Here is a 14,799-nt window from a genome sequence, read left to right on the forward strand (position 1 = left end):
ACATATCCAGAGGGATACGTAACCCGAGGTACCACTGTATTATTAAAACATTCCACTTACAAACCAGTCAAAGCTAAATTTTGGGGGCTTCAATTTAGTAAATGAGTATAGTAAGGTAAAGGGACCCCTGACCATTAGGTCCAGTCGTGACCGACTCTGGGGTTGCGCGCTCATCTCGCATTATTGGCCGAGGGAGCCGGCGTATAGCTTCCAGGTCATGTGGCCAGCATGACAAAGCCGCTTCTGGCAAACCAGAGCAGCACATGGAAACGCCGTTTACCTTCCCGCTGTAGCGGTTCCTATTTATCTACTTGCATTTTGACGTGCTTTCGAACTGCTAGGTTGGCAGGAGCTGGGACCAAGCAACGGGAGCTCACCCCGTCACAGGGATTCGAACCGCCGACCTTCTGACCGGCAAGCTCTAGGCTCAGTGGTTTAACCACAGCGCCACCTGGGTCCCTTAAATAAGTATAGTAAGTAGACATTAAAGGGCTGCACACACCCTGACATTACACTTAGATGTTATAGAATGCATGCCTTTTCTGAGACTACCAGCTCCATGTGATACATTATATTTATAATGTATTAAGTGTGATGAGCTAATACGGAGAACAGTATGAGATAGCCATTGCAAGGTGGCATTGACAAATTGCTTCTTATTTTTTAAGTATAACTGTTTGTTGTCCTGAATAATACACGAAATAGTAAGAAAACCAGTACAGCTTGTTCAGCTTATTTAATTAAAACTTCATGCATTTCAGACAGGACTGAACCCAGTTTCACAGCTCAAAGGCAATGAAATCTAAGGGACTGATTTGGTGTCTCATTTGCATGTGGCCATTTCGCTCCCTGCACATAAAAGAAATCCCCTTCATGTGTGAGGAAGTGGGATACAGAGGGCAATGTATTTAAAAATGCTTCACTATATAAGAGTGCACACCTAAAACACAGTTTAAAACTTTAAACTGGGGAAATGTTCCAGATCACGTTAGCTCATATGAATGTTGCATTAACAGCAGGAAACCAGTATAAATAAAGCTTGTAATTAAGGTTTTTCTGCCTACCAAAAGTGCAGAAGTATATGAAGAATTGCAGCACTCGGATTGTTTTACCACGTTAAAATGAACACTTCTTATACATTATTCATATGCTAATAACATACTTAAAACATTCAAATTAACCATGTTTAAATTTACTATTCCCATTAACTAAAACTAATTAAATGTTGCTGCGGCAAGTATGCGATCTGTTTTTACTTACTGAGGGTTTAAATGTACGGCCGTACCTGCAGAGCCAGAAGGAGGAGGAGCCCCTGCTTTCTGCCACTCCGTTGCTTCCACAGCCATTCGACGCACATAGGTGTCATCCACACACATCAAGATGTTCTCAGGCTTGATGTCTGTATGGATGATCTTGCACTTGCTGTGAAGGTAATCTAAACCCTGCAGTACCTGGTTGCAAACCAATAAAAGAAAGAATCATTTCATTACAATGAAAGCCTCTTCCATTCATTGAGTCACAAGAACTCAAAAGACTACATTCGGGCATCACTTTAAAATACATACATACTTGGGAAGAGAACTGACGAATCTAGTTCACAGAACTTCAGTTCCCATCATCCCTGACCACTGGTCTTGCTAGCTATGCCCCTTTGTTAGATAAGCACGTCAAAGTGCAAGTAGATAAATAGGTACTGCTCTGGCGGGAAGGTAAACAGTGTTTCCGTGCACTGCTCTGGTTCACCAGAAGCGGCTTAGTCATGCTGGCCACATGACCTGGAAGCTGTCTGTGGACAAACGCCAGCTCCCTTGGCCTATAGAGTGAGATGAGCGCCGCAACCCCAGAGTTGTCCACGACTGGACTTAATGGTCAGGGGTACCTTCACCTTATGTGCTGTTAAATGATGAGATGAAATGCACATAGGATATATTTTAAAGCAATTGCTACTTAAATTGTGCAGACTTAAACAATTTAATCAAGCAGGTAATTGAAGGCATCACATGCAAAAGCAGATTTAGAGAGATTTTGAAAAAAATATAGTCCTATCAACCTAGCTGGGTAGTTATCAATTCTGCAAGCAGCACTGAAGTATTAGCACATTTGTAGCTTTGTTGAATTAAACATCTTACCTGTCGAATTATACTTTTCACACAACGGATAGGAAGGCCTTGGTAGTTGGACTTAATTATCCATTTTAAAAGGTGATGTCCAAGTACTTCAAAAACCATACAGACATCTGAAGTCAATTAAGGATAAATTGTAAGTAGTTTAATGACTTTCTAACCATCCTTACGGGGGACGCGGGTGGCGCTGTGGGTTAAACCACTGAGCCTAGGGCTTGCCGATCAGAAGGTCAGCGGTTCGAATCCCCACAACGGGGTGAGCTCCCGTTGCTCGGTCCCAGCTCCTGACAACCTAGCAGTTCGAAAGCACATCAAAGTGCAAGTAGATAAATAGGGAAGGTAAACAGCGTTTCCGTGTGCTGCTCCGGTTCGCCAGAAGCGGCTTTGTCATGCTGGCCACATGACCTGGAAGCTGTACGCCGGCTCCCTCGGCCAATAACGCAACCCCAGAGTCGGTAGCAATTGGGGCATCTCCTATGGTCTCACCAATCCATAGATGGGTGGGCTATGCATACATCAACCAGCTGAATCAGATAATCAGCATATCCCATTTTGACAGAGCCTATTTTGGGATCAAGCTCATCTTCCCTACCTCTTTTTCAGAGCATGGTAGGCAACAGAAAAACCAAACAGAAAAACCAAATCAATGTAAGCCTGCTAACTCATTCTCAGAGTAGAGCCACTAAAATTAAGCAGGTCACAGATACCTGACCATTAATTTCAATGGGCCTACTCTTTTATAGCTAATTTTAACATGGAACTGCAACAGCAAATAGAGAAGCCCAGAAGATCTTTGGGTTGTAGTCAACTTTTTTATTTATTAAAATAATGTGTTGGCCATTTTTACAGAGCAGAAGGAAAATTTATTTAATATGAATTTCACAGCGTCAACATTGTCAGAAGAAGCAAAATATCCTAGACTAGAGTTTGAACTTATGTTCAGATAATAACCTGAAATATGTTTTTTAAAATCCAAACCAACAAAAATATACAGATGACTTCTTATAAAAGCAACAGAAAGACTAGGCACTCCCTCATTATTATTTTTTGGAGAAAAAAACCCCATAAAGAAAAAGCTTACAGTTTTATAAACAAACATGAAGCACCTCTCAAATATACATTGTTTTCAAGACATATCTATATAATATTTTCAGTATTTTGTTTACTGTTATGTACTAATAATAATATTTCTGGGTTGGATCCAGACCTGCACTCAGCCAAGTTCCATTAGCGCCGGAGGAATGAGGCAGGGTGAGGTTTTTGCCAATTCCTACTTCTCACTGGAATAAAAAATAATTGAAGATACCCATTCCCTACAGTTTGAAGTCTGTGTTGAATAAGAATTCCCTGTGTGAATGGAATAAGCCCTTCCATTTGCAGAATATTATGTCTGGAGCCAACCCAGTGTCTTAAAAAATTACCTCCTAGCCTAGTGTTTTACTTGAAAAAGCATAAAGGGTTTCCTGTCTTTTAAAATCAAGACACTGGGCAATCAGCAAGGGGAAAAAAGATACGTATGCCATTCATGCCAGAAATTTTGAAGTCATCGATTAATTGTACAACCATGTCTTTATTTGGATCACTAGGGTCACTTTCACGAACCTAAAAAAAGAAGATGAAACAAGTCACTTAAATTAAAACTACGTTTGGGGGGAAAAACAACTGTAAAGTTTTTTTAAAGATACTGCAGTTTAAAAAATTACATTGTAGTTACAATTTTACTATGTTTGTTTTACAGAATCACAAAAATAAGCGCACACACATACAAACAAAACCAAGTTCATTTACACTCAATCACTAAGCTTGGGAGTGTTATCATAATACTTACACATTTAAGTAACTTTATTTCATCCAAGGCTGTCTCTGTATAATGTTGAGCACTTTTCACAACTTTCATTGCAACAAACCTTTTCCCCCTTTAAAACAGTAAGTAAACAAACTATCAGAGCCGATACTTTTTTCCCTATTTAAGACAGACATCCAATGTCCTACTGGAGAATAAATACAAGTTCAAAACAATTTGTGGCAAATTTCAATAATATACAGGTAAGTGAATGATATATTTAACCTTTTTCTCAATTATTATCTTTCAAACAGTTAGAGATCAATGTCTCTTAAGGGTTATTAAAGACACATTTGACTCAAAGCAAAGACAGTATTAATATACCTATACAATGGTACTTATAGGAGATAGACTAGAAACTTTATTCAAAATAAATCAAAGCCACCATCTACATGTATTAGAACAGGGGCAGCCAACCTGGTGTTCTCTAGATGGGATAACTCAAATGGTAAAACATTAGACTCTTAATCTCAGGGTTGTGGGTTCGAGCCGCACATTGGGCAAAAGTTCCCTGGATTGCAAGGGGTTGGACTACATGTCCTTTGTGGTCCCTTCCAACTCTACAATTCTATGGTTCTATGATTCCTGTCATCCTTGAGCAGTAGCCACACTTGTTATTGCTGGTGCAAACTGTAGTCTAAAACATCTGGAGAGCACCAGGTTGGCTACCCCTGCTTTAGAGAGCTAACATGCAAAGGAGGGAAGTTGTTGTTTCTTACTGCATATCCCAGCATAGCCAGACTGTAGAGAAGTGTCCCCATCCTAATTTCCTGATAACATGATACCGACCATTGAAAAGATCTCCAATTTTCACTGGATGATAGCCACCTTTCAAAAAAAGAGTGGGGGATGGGGGGGCAAAATTAGCATTAATTTGATTACCTATACAACACTGTCTTAGCACTTCCAAGTAGCTTTAGGCTGTAATCCTAAACATACTTACAAGATGTGGTGCCCAATATGGCAATTAATTGGCCCATTAGTAAGCCCACTACAATTAATAAACATGACTAAGTCAGGTCCATTCATTTCAATAGGTCTAATTTCAGTAAAACTTAGCTGAATACCATCCAAATGGGCAAGTCTCACTGAACTTGATTTCAAGTAAACATGTATATGATTGCACTGTCAATCTTGTTCTTCAACTTAAAAAAATATATCAGATATGTCAGGAAGTTGCTTGTTTAGTTCGATCTATATTTGCTTCTATAGAAAGACGTCAAAAAGAAGAAAATCCTGCTGGAACCAGGAAATTAATAGGACTGTGAACTCAGTTTCAACTAAGAGTATTGTGTTCAGACCAGGGTTCCAGTTTAAAGCTGCATTTAAACCTGATTTTCTCCCCCTACAACAGGGATGACCAGTTTTATCAGGGGGCACTCTCTTCTCCAAACAGTGGTTCAGAAATTTATTATGTGCAGGCGTCATAAAAAATCTGGCACCATCTGGCACCCAAGAGCATTGGGCTTCCCAACTTTGAATCACATGCTCCCAAGCATTGCATTACATACAGGAATTCTGATTGACATATTACACTCACAAGGTTTATAATATTAATGTATGGAATCTCTCAATATATATCTTTATAGAACCTTTTCCTTGCTAGTCAAGCTACAGCCAGTTCCACCACCACCACCCTCCCCACACCCCTCTGTAGTAAAAATTTGGCAGAGCACCAGGAACTGGAGTGGGCCAGCAGACTCTCAATTGGCCCTCCCTGCTGTACAACCTAATTATCAAGATGATTTTCTGCTGCACAACCTCATCTTGAGCACAGAACATATTGTATCCAAAGTTCAGTACTAAGTTTCACAAGAGATCACACTTTTATTAAATTACATCAACAATGAATCACGTATAATTCAAGCCAATGTTTCTTGAAAGGAATTTCTGCTTCTGACGTTGGGCTCATCCACCACTCTGCTTGTCCCACACCTCTCCCCTGGGAAAACCTGCTCTTTGCCACGGAATTGGAGCAATTGACAATCAGGTTTTCTGCAGACTGACATCTGCTCCAAGTGAACAGTAAAGAGCAGGTAATCCAGGGCAACAGAAAACCTCTCGGCCCTGTGCTTTCTAGGACCAGGACAAGCAAAGTGTGGGTGAGCCCTTAAACTACTTCAGATGTCTAAAGCTGAGCTTCAGCAGCTCAATTCACCAAACAATAGTTTGGCGAAGCTTAGCTATAACTTGGCACTTTGTCTGAGTAAACATACAATGGTTTACTATTAGCTGACAAGCCAGAATTAAAAACCATGATTCTACACCATGCTTGCAAGCTATGGTTTGACATGACATCCAAATTCAAAAGCCACAGTTAGGGCCATCACTCGCCTCCACAGGCAGTTGCAATGCAAACACATCAATGATAAGTACATGTAAAACAAAAGCATAAAGCACCACCACCTCGACACACAACTCATCTTCAATAGTCTAATCTTGCTATAGCCCTGGCTTTTACTGACTGTTTCCTGCATAGCAGACACTGCAAAAAGGTTTCCACTACACAAGAAAGAAATTAAAATAAAAAGAGGCCCAAAACTATGTGGCCACAATGCCAACATGTTTGCTACTAACACATGTAGACTGAGAAAAGGTACATGCATAATTATGGAATCCTAAATCCATTCTGCTCAAGCCTTTTAATGATGAACAAAGCTGTGAACCACTGTGTTTTTGAGTTTCATTCCACTTTTATATCCAACCCTCAACTGAGCACAAGTTCAAAGGTTGCATACTGGCACTTTAGGATTCTGAGTTAGCAACTGTGGTGAGACAGTGGTGAGAGAGGGCAGAGTATTTAAAAAACCTGCTACCTAAACTCCTTTTAAATGCCGGGAATTGGGATTTTCTGCACGCAGGCCCTTTACCAGAGAGCCATATTCATACTTCAGAGCCATTTGCTGCCATCCATAAACTTTTTGCCCCCACAACTCCAGCACTGCTCCATGCTTCAACACAACCAGCTTCACATGTTGCACAGAACCCATCTCCTGTGCAAGCTGATGCTTAGGTGAGTCCTCACAAGAAGACACTAATTCAGAGCCAGAAACCAAGATTAGGAATCCAAAAAATTACTCTGCAACAGGATGGATTCGATTTAAATCAAATCAAATCGATTTAAATCACAATTTAAATCAAATCGATTTAAATCAAATCGATTTAAATCACAATTTTAATCATAATTTTAATCACTAGTCAGTAAGACTTGATTCAAATCACTAGTCAGTAAGACTTGACTTAAATCTTTTTTTTTTACAGAAAGACTCATTCTTGCTGGTATAATCTTAATATTTACAACCAGATGAAGGTTTCATTTTTGGAATAATAAATTTTCAGTGTACTGTAGTTTTTACAGTTATACCAAAAATTACTGATTTGGTTATACTATTAGAACAAAACCAGACTAAGTTTTAGCACACATGAAAAACTTAAAACTATCTGGATGGTGAGAGGCAGTACTGGAAAGAAAGTGACGTTTTTGGACAAAATGCTGAGGTGACAATTGTAGGGGACTTTGAAAGAAATTAAGGTAGAGAGGCAGAAACTTTCCAGAGACCAATGCCAAAAAAATAGTAACACGCTGACAGCTGCCCTAAGTGTTTCAGGAGACAATTAGTCTGCTCTCATGAGTAGACTGGTCAATGATAACACGGTAGTACACATGTCACCACTTTGCCAGCAGTCAGGCAAAGTAAGGAAGAATGCTTTCTGATCACATCCAGGGACTCTGGTAGGACAGAACTGAGACAAAGAACAATGTATGCTTGGAGCTTCAAACCAACATTTGGCACAATGCCTAAATTGAACACTGTTACATACTAAGGATTTAGAGTGCCTGGTACTGTGAAAAAGAACAGAATATGAAAAAGTACAAGGATTTCAAGGACCTAGATCAGGGGTGGGGAACCTCTGGCCTGAAGGCCTGATTAGACGCAGCAAAGGGTCCAGCTGCCCCACACCAGACATCATTTATGATATTGGGTGTGGAGCAGATTAAAGATGTGGCTATAAAGGAACAATCAAGAACCTTAAAGTATGCTCCCCATTGTTCCTTGGCAAACAGAAACTGTATTTGGCTTTTAAATTTAGCAGAAGACGAAAACTCTGCTGGGATGAGTTCCACTCAGGAGCTCCCAACTGAAGCTGATCTCTGCCAAAAGCGGGGTGTGAAGCCACAGCCAATTGGCAGTGGCTGCAAATCCTGCTTCTTTTGCCAACATAGTTTTAAACCAAGCCATGTGGGTAGAGGAACATTTAGCAAGCCAGTTTGCAAAGGAAAACACTTCACCTAATACCACTATGATAAACATATGGGTGGATCTAGTTCCCCACTCTTGAGCTAGATGCAGCTACCTCCAAGAAAAAACACTTCAGAACCCCAGTTGTAACACATTGGCCACAGATCACAGTGGCCTGGATCACATTTAAAGTAAACTAATCCAAACTATGGCTTACCAGGGCCACACAAACAAGATGGTTCCTGGAGAACAGCTTGCGGCCACTTTACTACCCCCCAGACCTTTTATCTCAGCATGGCACAGCAAAGTTTGGCTAAGGGCTCATCCACACTTGTCCCGTGCTTTCTAGGCACAGGTCGGAGCGGGTTTGCCTGTACCCCGCTGCTCCCCCCCCCCGGAAAACCTGCTCTTTGGTGCTAAACTGGAACAAACAGCAATCCATGGAAAACCTGGTTGCTGCTTGTTTCAATTCAGTGGTAAACCACAGGCTTTCCTGGGGAAAGCAGCAGGACAAAGTGTGGGTAAGCCCTTAATGTCATCTGAATCCCATATCATAATTAAGCTTTCTCTCCTTAACCATGAATCAGGTTTGTTCTTGGTTTGGCCTAGCATTACATGTGACACAACTGACGTCTTACACCGACTGCTTCACTATATATGCTTTGCTGCAGCACATAACACCAAACCTTGCAGATGTACAGACAAGCAGCAGCACTCCATATTGGCTTGGATGCCCCCCTCCCCATGCCTTATATACAAATTCCCGAGACTCCCTAGATTGCCAATATGTGCTGCCATTGCCAATCCAAGTGAAATTGATTCCACAAATAGTCCTAAACTTGTTTGAGAAGCCCATGCTTCAAAGCTCTTAATACAAGTTTTTGGGTTCCCTGGCTTCATTTTAATCCAGGCTGGTGAAGAGCTTATTAAACAATGCTAAACCCAGGTAATGGGGAAGCTAAAGAATTCACATACGGGGGGGGGGACACAGAGTGGTAAGGAGTGCATAATCCTGTGGCACAGTTTCCAATCTCAATTTTATTTTTACATCTGCACTGGGGCATTCTTTAGATCAGTGTTTCCCAAAATTGTGCCTCCAGACTACAACTCCCATCATCCCTAGCTAGCAAGACCAGTGGTCAGGAATGATGGGAATTGTAGTCCCAAAACAGCTGGAGGCACAAGGTTGGGAAACACTGCTTTAGATCACTGCGTTTTCTTCAAGTGCTGGCATTCTATTTACACTACCCACCATGTTAATTTCTGGCTATCTGTTCTAAAGAGTCATTTTTCACATTAGTATCTTACTTTATGTGTAGAATTTATGCTCCTACAAAGAACCAGATTGTCGTTTGGAAACAACAACATTGGCAACCTGAAAGTGTCTCTTTAAATCTGGCACTCCGAAGGTCATAAAGAGCTGTTGTGCGATTTAGCTCTGTACTGAAAATAATGTGATGTTTCATATGACAAGTGAATGCTCTTGAAGCAAAAGGAATAGAAAAAGCAGAGGTTACTCTTCCAGAGCATCTCATGAATGTACCAGTATTCTTAGCTGACAAGTGCTGGAAATTCCTGCCTTTGTGAATTGGATGAATGGGAGACATCCCCAGAGCTGGACCAACCTCAGCAAAGACAAGAGTTGACAGAAAAAATAACAAACTCTTCAGGCTGTGAAGTTTGCTCACACACACTAACCTTTGCAATAATCTGCAGGGTCTTCTTGCTCTTCATCATCAGATCCCAGAATCTCCTCCTCTGGCTCTGGAGGGGCTGGCTCTGGCAAAGGTGGTGGAGGAGGTGGCGGTGGTGGGGGAGGTGGGGGTGCAGAGGGAACTTTCTGTTGAGGCTCTGGCCTGCAAATGCAAAATAGTACATTCAGTAAATAATACTCTTGCCAAAATTACCCTTTGAGCACTTTATATTTCCTTTCTTGCCATTTAACAGTGCAATCCTAACCATGGCTACTCAGAAGTAAGTCATTTTAAATCCAATAGAGTCAGCATTTGGAAACATGCTGCCAGGATGAGAAAGAGCAAAAACTAGCATATATGTAACATAACCTGGCTGTGAGCACCACTATTATACTGCATATTGGCTACAAACAATGGCCCTGACGATGCTAAGGAATATTGCAAAATGTAGTACAAGTACAAGAAAAGTCCATTACAAACACCAGAGTAGGCTACAAATGGGCCTTTGAAAATGAGTTCCATCTTCATTTTTACAAAGTTTGAGGAGTATGTTGAAAAGGAACAAGGCATTGACAATACAGTGGTGCCTCGCTAGATGAATTTAATTCGTTCCACGGGGCTTTTCTTATAACGAAAAATTCGTCTAGCGAATCCCATAGGAATGCACTGAATTTTTTTTACTATTTTTTTTGCCCATAGGAACGCATTAATTGAATTTCAATGCATTCCTATGGGAAACCGCGATTCGCTAGACGAATTTTTCGTAAAACGAATTCGTCTAGCGAGGCAACCTCCGCTCGAAAAATCCATTCATTAAGCGGAAATTTCGTTAAGCAGGGCATTCGTTAAGCGAGGCACCACTGTATTTTGAAATCAGCATAGCAGATTTTTAAATCTAAAAGAGGATCTAATGCATAGATTTCCTTCACATATTTTTAAAATACCAAGCTAGCAAATTAAGAGATTCATACAGCAAAACGAAAATCAAATAAGCCAAATATTTAAGACAGCAGCAAAAAAAAAAACCTCAATACTTTTGTTAACTCAATATTTCTGTGCAATGTTTCAAATACAGAATTCTTTATTAACTCATTCAAATATTTGTATGAGAAGAAATCTACAGCAAGTCATGTTTTCAAATAGACCTACTGTACCCCATATGCAAAACATGTTAGATTTCCTATATTGTTTATACAGTAAGTTTCAGTTAAGTTTTGTAATGAAAAGATAAAGCCAAGTCAAACTTGCTTTCTTAGATAATGTTCAAAACAAGGATCTCCTTAAAAAGCAATTAAGCAACACTAACAAAACTTGTTGAGAGGTGCTAAGACTATTTTGTATAATTTTGCCTGACAGACCTGATGAGGACTTGAGGAGCATGTTAGAATATAAACACATTGCAATTGAATTAGAGTATCAAAATCTTATTCTTCAATTATGACAATGGATTAAAGACAATCTATGTTAGTATACAGTTGCAATCGAAATTATTCAACCCCCACTACAAATCAGGTTTATTATAAAAATTTACAGACTTTCAGCTGTTTGCAATGAGCAAATCAAACAAAAGCAATTGAAATAGGTCAACCCAAAGGATGCTTTAAGTGGTTTCCTCAATTTTATACTGCAACTCAAACCTGATTTGCAATGGGGGTTGAATGATTTCAATTGCAACTGTATCCTTTTAATAAATTCACAACCTGGTTCCTTCTTAAAACTGGACAGAGGGTAGAAAGCACAGAAGGAATCTTCAGTTAAGTTTCAGATGTCACACAAAACCAAGATGACAAGCAGCCTTTGACTAATGCCACCTACGTTACCAATGATGCCTTCACTCCATTCCTAGTTTGGGGCAAACTATAGTTGAAGACTCTTTTGGGGAGAAGTTCTTCCTCAGGCATAGGGCAAACTCAGCCCTCCAGATGTTTTGAGACTACAATTCCCATCATCCCTGACCACTGGTACTGTTAGCTAGGGATGATGGGAGTTGAAGTCCCAAAACAACTGGAGGGCCAAGTTTGCCTATGCCTGTTCTTCCTTATATAGACCTGGAACAGACTAGTGTGAAACACCCTTCTTTCTCACTGATGCCACAACTTTAGGCAAATCACAGTTGAGTACAGAGCAAATCTCTCTTCATTCAACTACCGGTACCTACTCCACTTCCACCTCACCATCTCATCCCTGAGGAAGGATCTAAAGTTATCAGTTTCTTAGAAGGAAGATATAGTCAAAACAGCACAATGGCAGCAACTTCCCATAGATTATGGAAGCAATCAACTCATTAATGTGCACACTTAATGTGCAACTCATTAATGTGCAACTCATTAATGTGCCCATTCATAAAATCCCACCAACCAACAAAATGACTACATGAAAAAATTGCTCGACAATTCCTCCCAGCCCACCAATAAATAAAAACTCAGTTTCAGATTTAATCAATCTTACATAACACAAGACAACCTCACAAACTTAAATTTTCACAAGACTATATAATGCCATATTTAAAATGCTTTTTACAGCAGGTGTGAATCTTTTCTGTGCACAAAAAAGGAGTAATAGTATATCCAAATAGCAATACTGTATTAATATTGCCTGCTATACTCCAGTGTTCCTATGGCAACTGGCTCAGATTTCTATTCCTATCACCAACTGCCAAAGACAACTCTAAGAAGGAAAATGGCTTTGAGTGTGTCTGATCAGAAAAACATTACCATGCAAAGTTAAAAATGAAAGCTCTGGAATTTTGGATCTCGAAATATAAAGCACTCTTCTGTAGTTCCTATGTATTTTGTTATCACCAAACTCTAAATCAAAAAATTGGCATGTTACAGGTTTTTTTTACCATTTATTAACTACCCACCCATCACCCTAAGGTTACAGGATGGGTTACAACATTAAAACACAATATTAAAAACATTTTAAACTGTTATGATTTTTTCCACCAGTCCAGACAGACACAAACACATCAGGTAGTGTAAAATACATGCTAGTAAAATCTGAATGCTAGAATGATCTCGATACGAATCCAAGGCAGACCTTTTAACATCACAGTAATCCAAGTTTATGCACCAACTACCGGTGCTGAAGAAACTGAAATTGACCAATTCTATGAAGACTTACAACACCTTCTAGGAATGACACCAAAGAAGTATGTTCTCATTCTAGGGGATTGGAATGCTATAGTAGGGAGTCAGGAGATAAAAGAAACAACTGGCAAGTTTGGCCTTGGAGTTCAAAATGAAGCAGGGCAAAGGCTAATAGAGTTCTGTGAAGAGAACAAGCTGGTCATCACAAACACTCTTTTCCAACAACACAAGAGACGACTCTACACATAGACATCACCAGATGGGTAGCATCAAAATCAGATTATGTTCTCTGTAGCCAAAGATGGAGAAGCTCTATACCAGGCATCCCCACACTGCGGGTCCTCCAGATGTTTTGGCCTGCAACTCCAATGATCCCTAGTGATCTGGGAAGATGGGAATTGTAGTCCAAAACATCTGGAGGGCCGAAGTTTGGGGATGCCTGCTCTATACAGTCAGCAAAAACAAGACCTGGAGATGTCTGTGGCTCAGATCATCAGCTTCTTATAGCAAAATTCAAGCTTAAAGTGAAGAAAGTAGGAAAAACCACTGGGCCAGTAAGTTACAATCCAAATCAAATCCCTTTTGAATACACAGTGGAAGTGAGGAACAGGTTTAAGGATTTAGATTAGGGGGACAGAGTGTCTGAAGAACTATGGAGGCTCATAACATTATACAGGAGGCAGCAATTAAAACCACCCCAAGGAAAAGGAAATGCAAGAAAGCAAAAAGGCTGTCCAACGAGGCCTTACAAATAGCAGAGGAGAGAAGGCAAGCAAAATGCAAGGGAGATAGAGAAAGATACAGGAAATTGAATGCAGATTTTCAAAAAATAGCAAGGAGAGACAAGAGGGCCTTCTTAAACGAGCAATGCAAAGAAATAGAGGAAAACAATAGAATGGGGGAAACAAGAGATCTGTTCAAGAAAATTGGAGATATGAAAGGAACATTTCGTACAAAGATTACCATAATAAAGGACAAAAGTGGTAAGGACCTAAAAGAAGGAGAAGACATCAAGAAGAGGTGGCAAGAATACACAGAGGAATTATACCAGAAAGATATGGATGTCTCGTACACCCCATGTAGTGTGGTTGCTGACCTTGAGCCAGACATCCTGGAGAGTGAAATCAAATGGGCCTTAGAAAGCACTGCTAATAACAAGGCCAGTGGAAGTGATGATATTCCAGCTGAACTATTTAAAATTTTAAAAGATGGTGCTGTTAAGGTGCTACACCCAATATGCCAGCAAGTTTGGAAAACTCGGCAATGGCCAGAGGATTGGAGAAGATCAGTCTACATCCCAATCCCAAAGAAGGGCAGTGCCAAAGACTGCTCCAACTACCACATAAGTGTGCTTATTTCACACGCTAGCAAGGTTATGCTCAAAATTCTACAAGGCAGGCTCAAGCAGTATGTGGACCGAGAACTCCCAGAAGGGCAAGCTGGATTTCGAAGGGGCAGAGGAACCAGAGACCACATTGCAAACATGCGCTGGATTATGGAGAAAGCTAGAGAGTTCCAGCTTTCTACTTCTGCTTCATTGACTATGCAAAAGCCTTTGATTGTGTCAACCACAGCAAACTATGGCAAGTTCTTAAAGAAATGGGAGTGCCTGATCACTGGATATGGAACAACTGATTGGTTCAAAATTGGGAAAGGAGTACGACAAGGATATTGTCTCCCTGCTTATTTAACTTATATGCAGAATTCATCATGCGAAAGGCTGGGCTGGATGAATCCCAAACTGGAATTAAGATGGCCGGAAGAAATATCAACAACCTCAGATATGCAGATGACACAAACCTTGATGGC

General features: G+C 40.3%; 1 protein-coding gene across 14 annotated transcripts in view; it reads right to left on the minus strand.

Moving 5' to 3' along the window:
- Positions 1-14,799, minus strand: part of SRPK2 (SRSF protein kinase 2) — a 93,932-nt gene that overhangs the window by 21,857 nt on the left and 57,276 nt on the right. For all 14 annotated transcript variants that reach the window (XM_088652211.1, XM_088652204.1, XM_088652205.1 and 11 more), the window contains 6 exons: positions 9,906-10,063; positions 4,686-4,794; positions 3,952-4,039; positions 3,638-3,725; positions 2,130-2,236; positions 1,286-1,451 (listed from right to left, as the gene is read on the minus strand). In XM_088652211.1, coding sequence (XP_088508337.1) covers positions 1,286-1,451; positions 2,130-2,236; positions 3,638-3,725; positions 3,952-4,039; positions 4,686-4,794; positions 9,906-10,063 — 716 coding nt within the window. The remainder of the gene's footprint in view (positions 1-1,285; positions 1,452-2,129; positions 2,237-3,637; positions 3,726-3,951; positions 4,040-4,685; positions 4,795-9,905; positions 10,064-14,799) is intronic.

The sequence above is a fragment of the Zootoca vivipara genome, chromosome 9 (assembly GCF_965207765.1).
Source record: "Zootoca vivipara chromosome 9, rZooViv2.hap1.1, whole genome shotgun sequence".
NCBI lineage: Eukaryota > Metazoa > Chordata > Lepidosauria > Squamata > Lacertidae > Zootoca > Zootoca vivipara.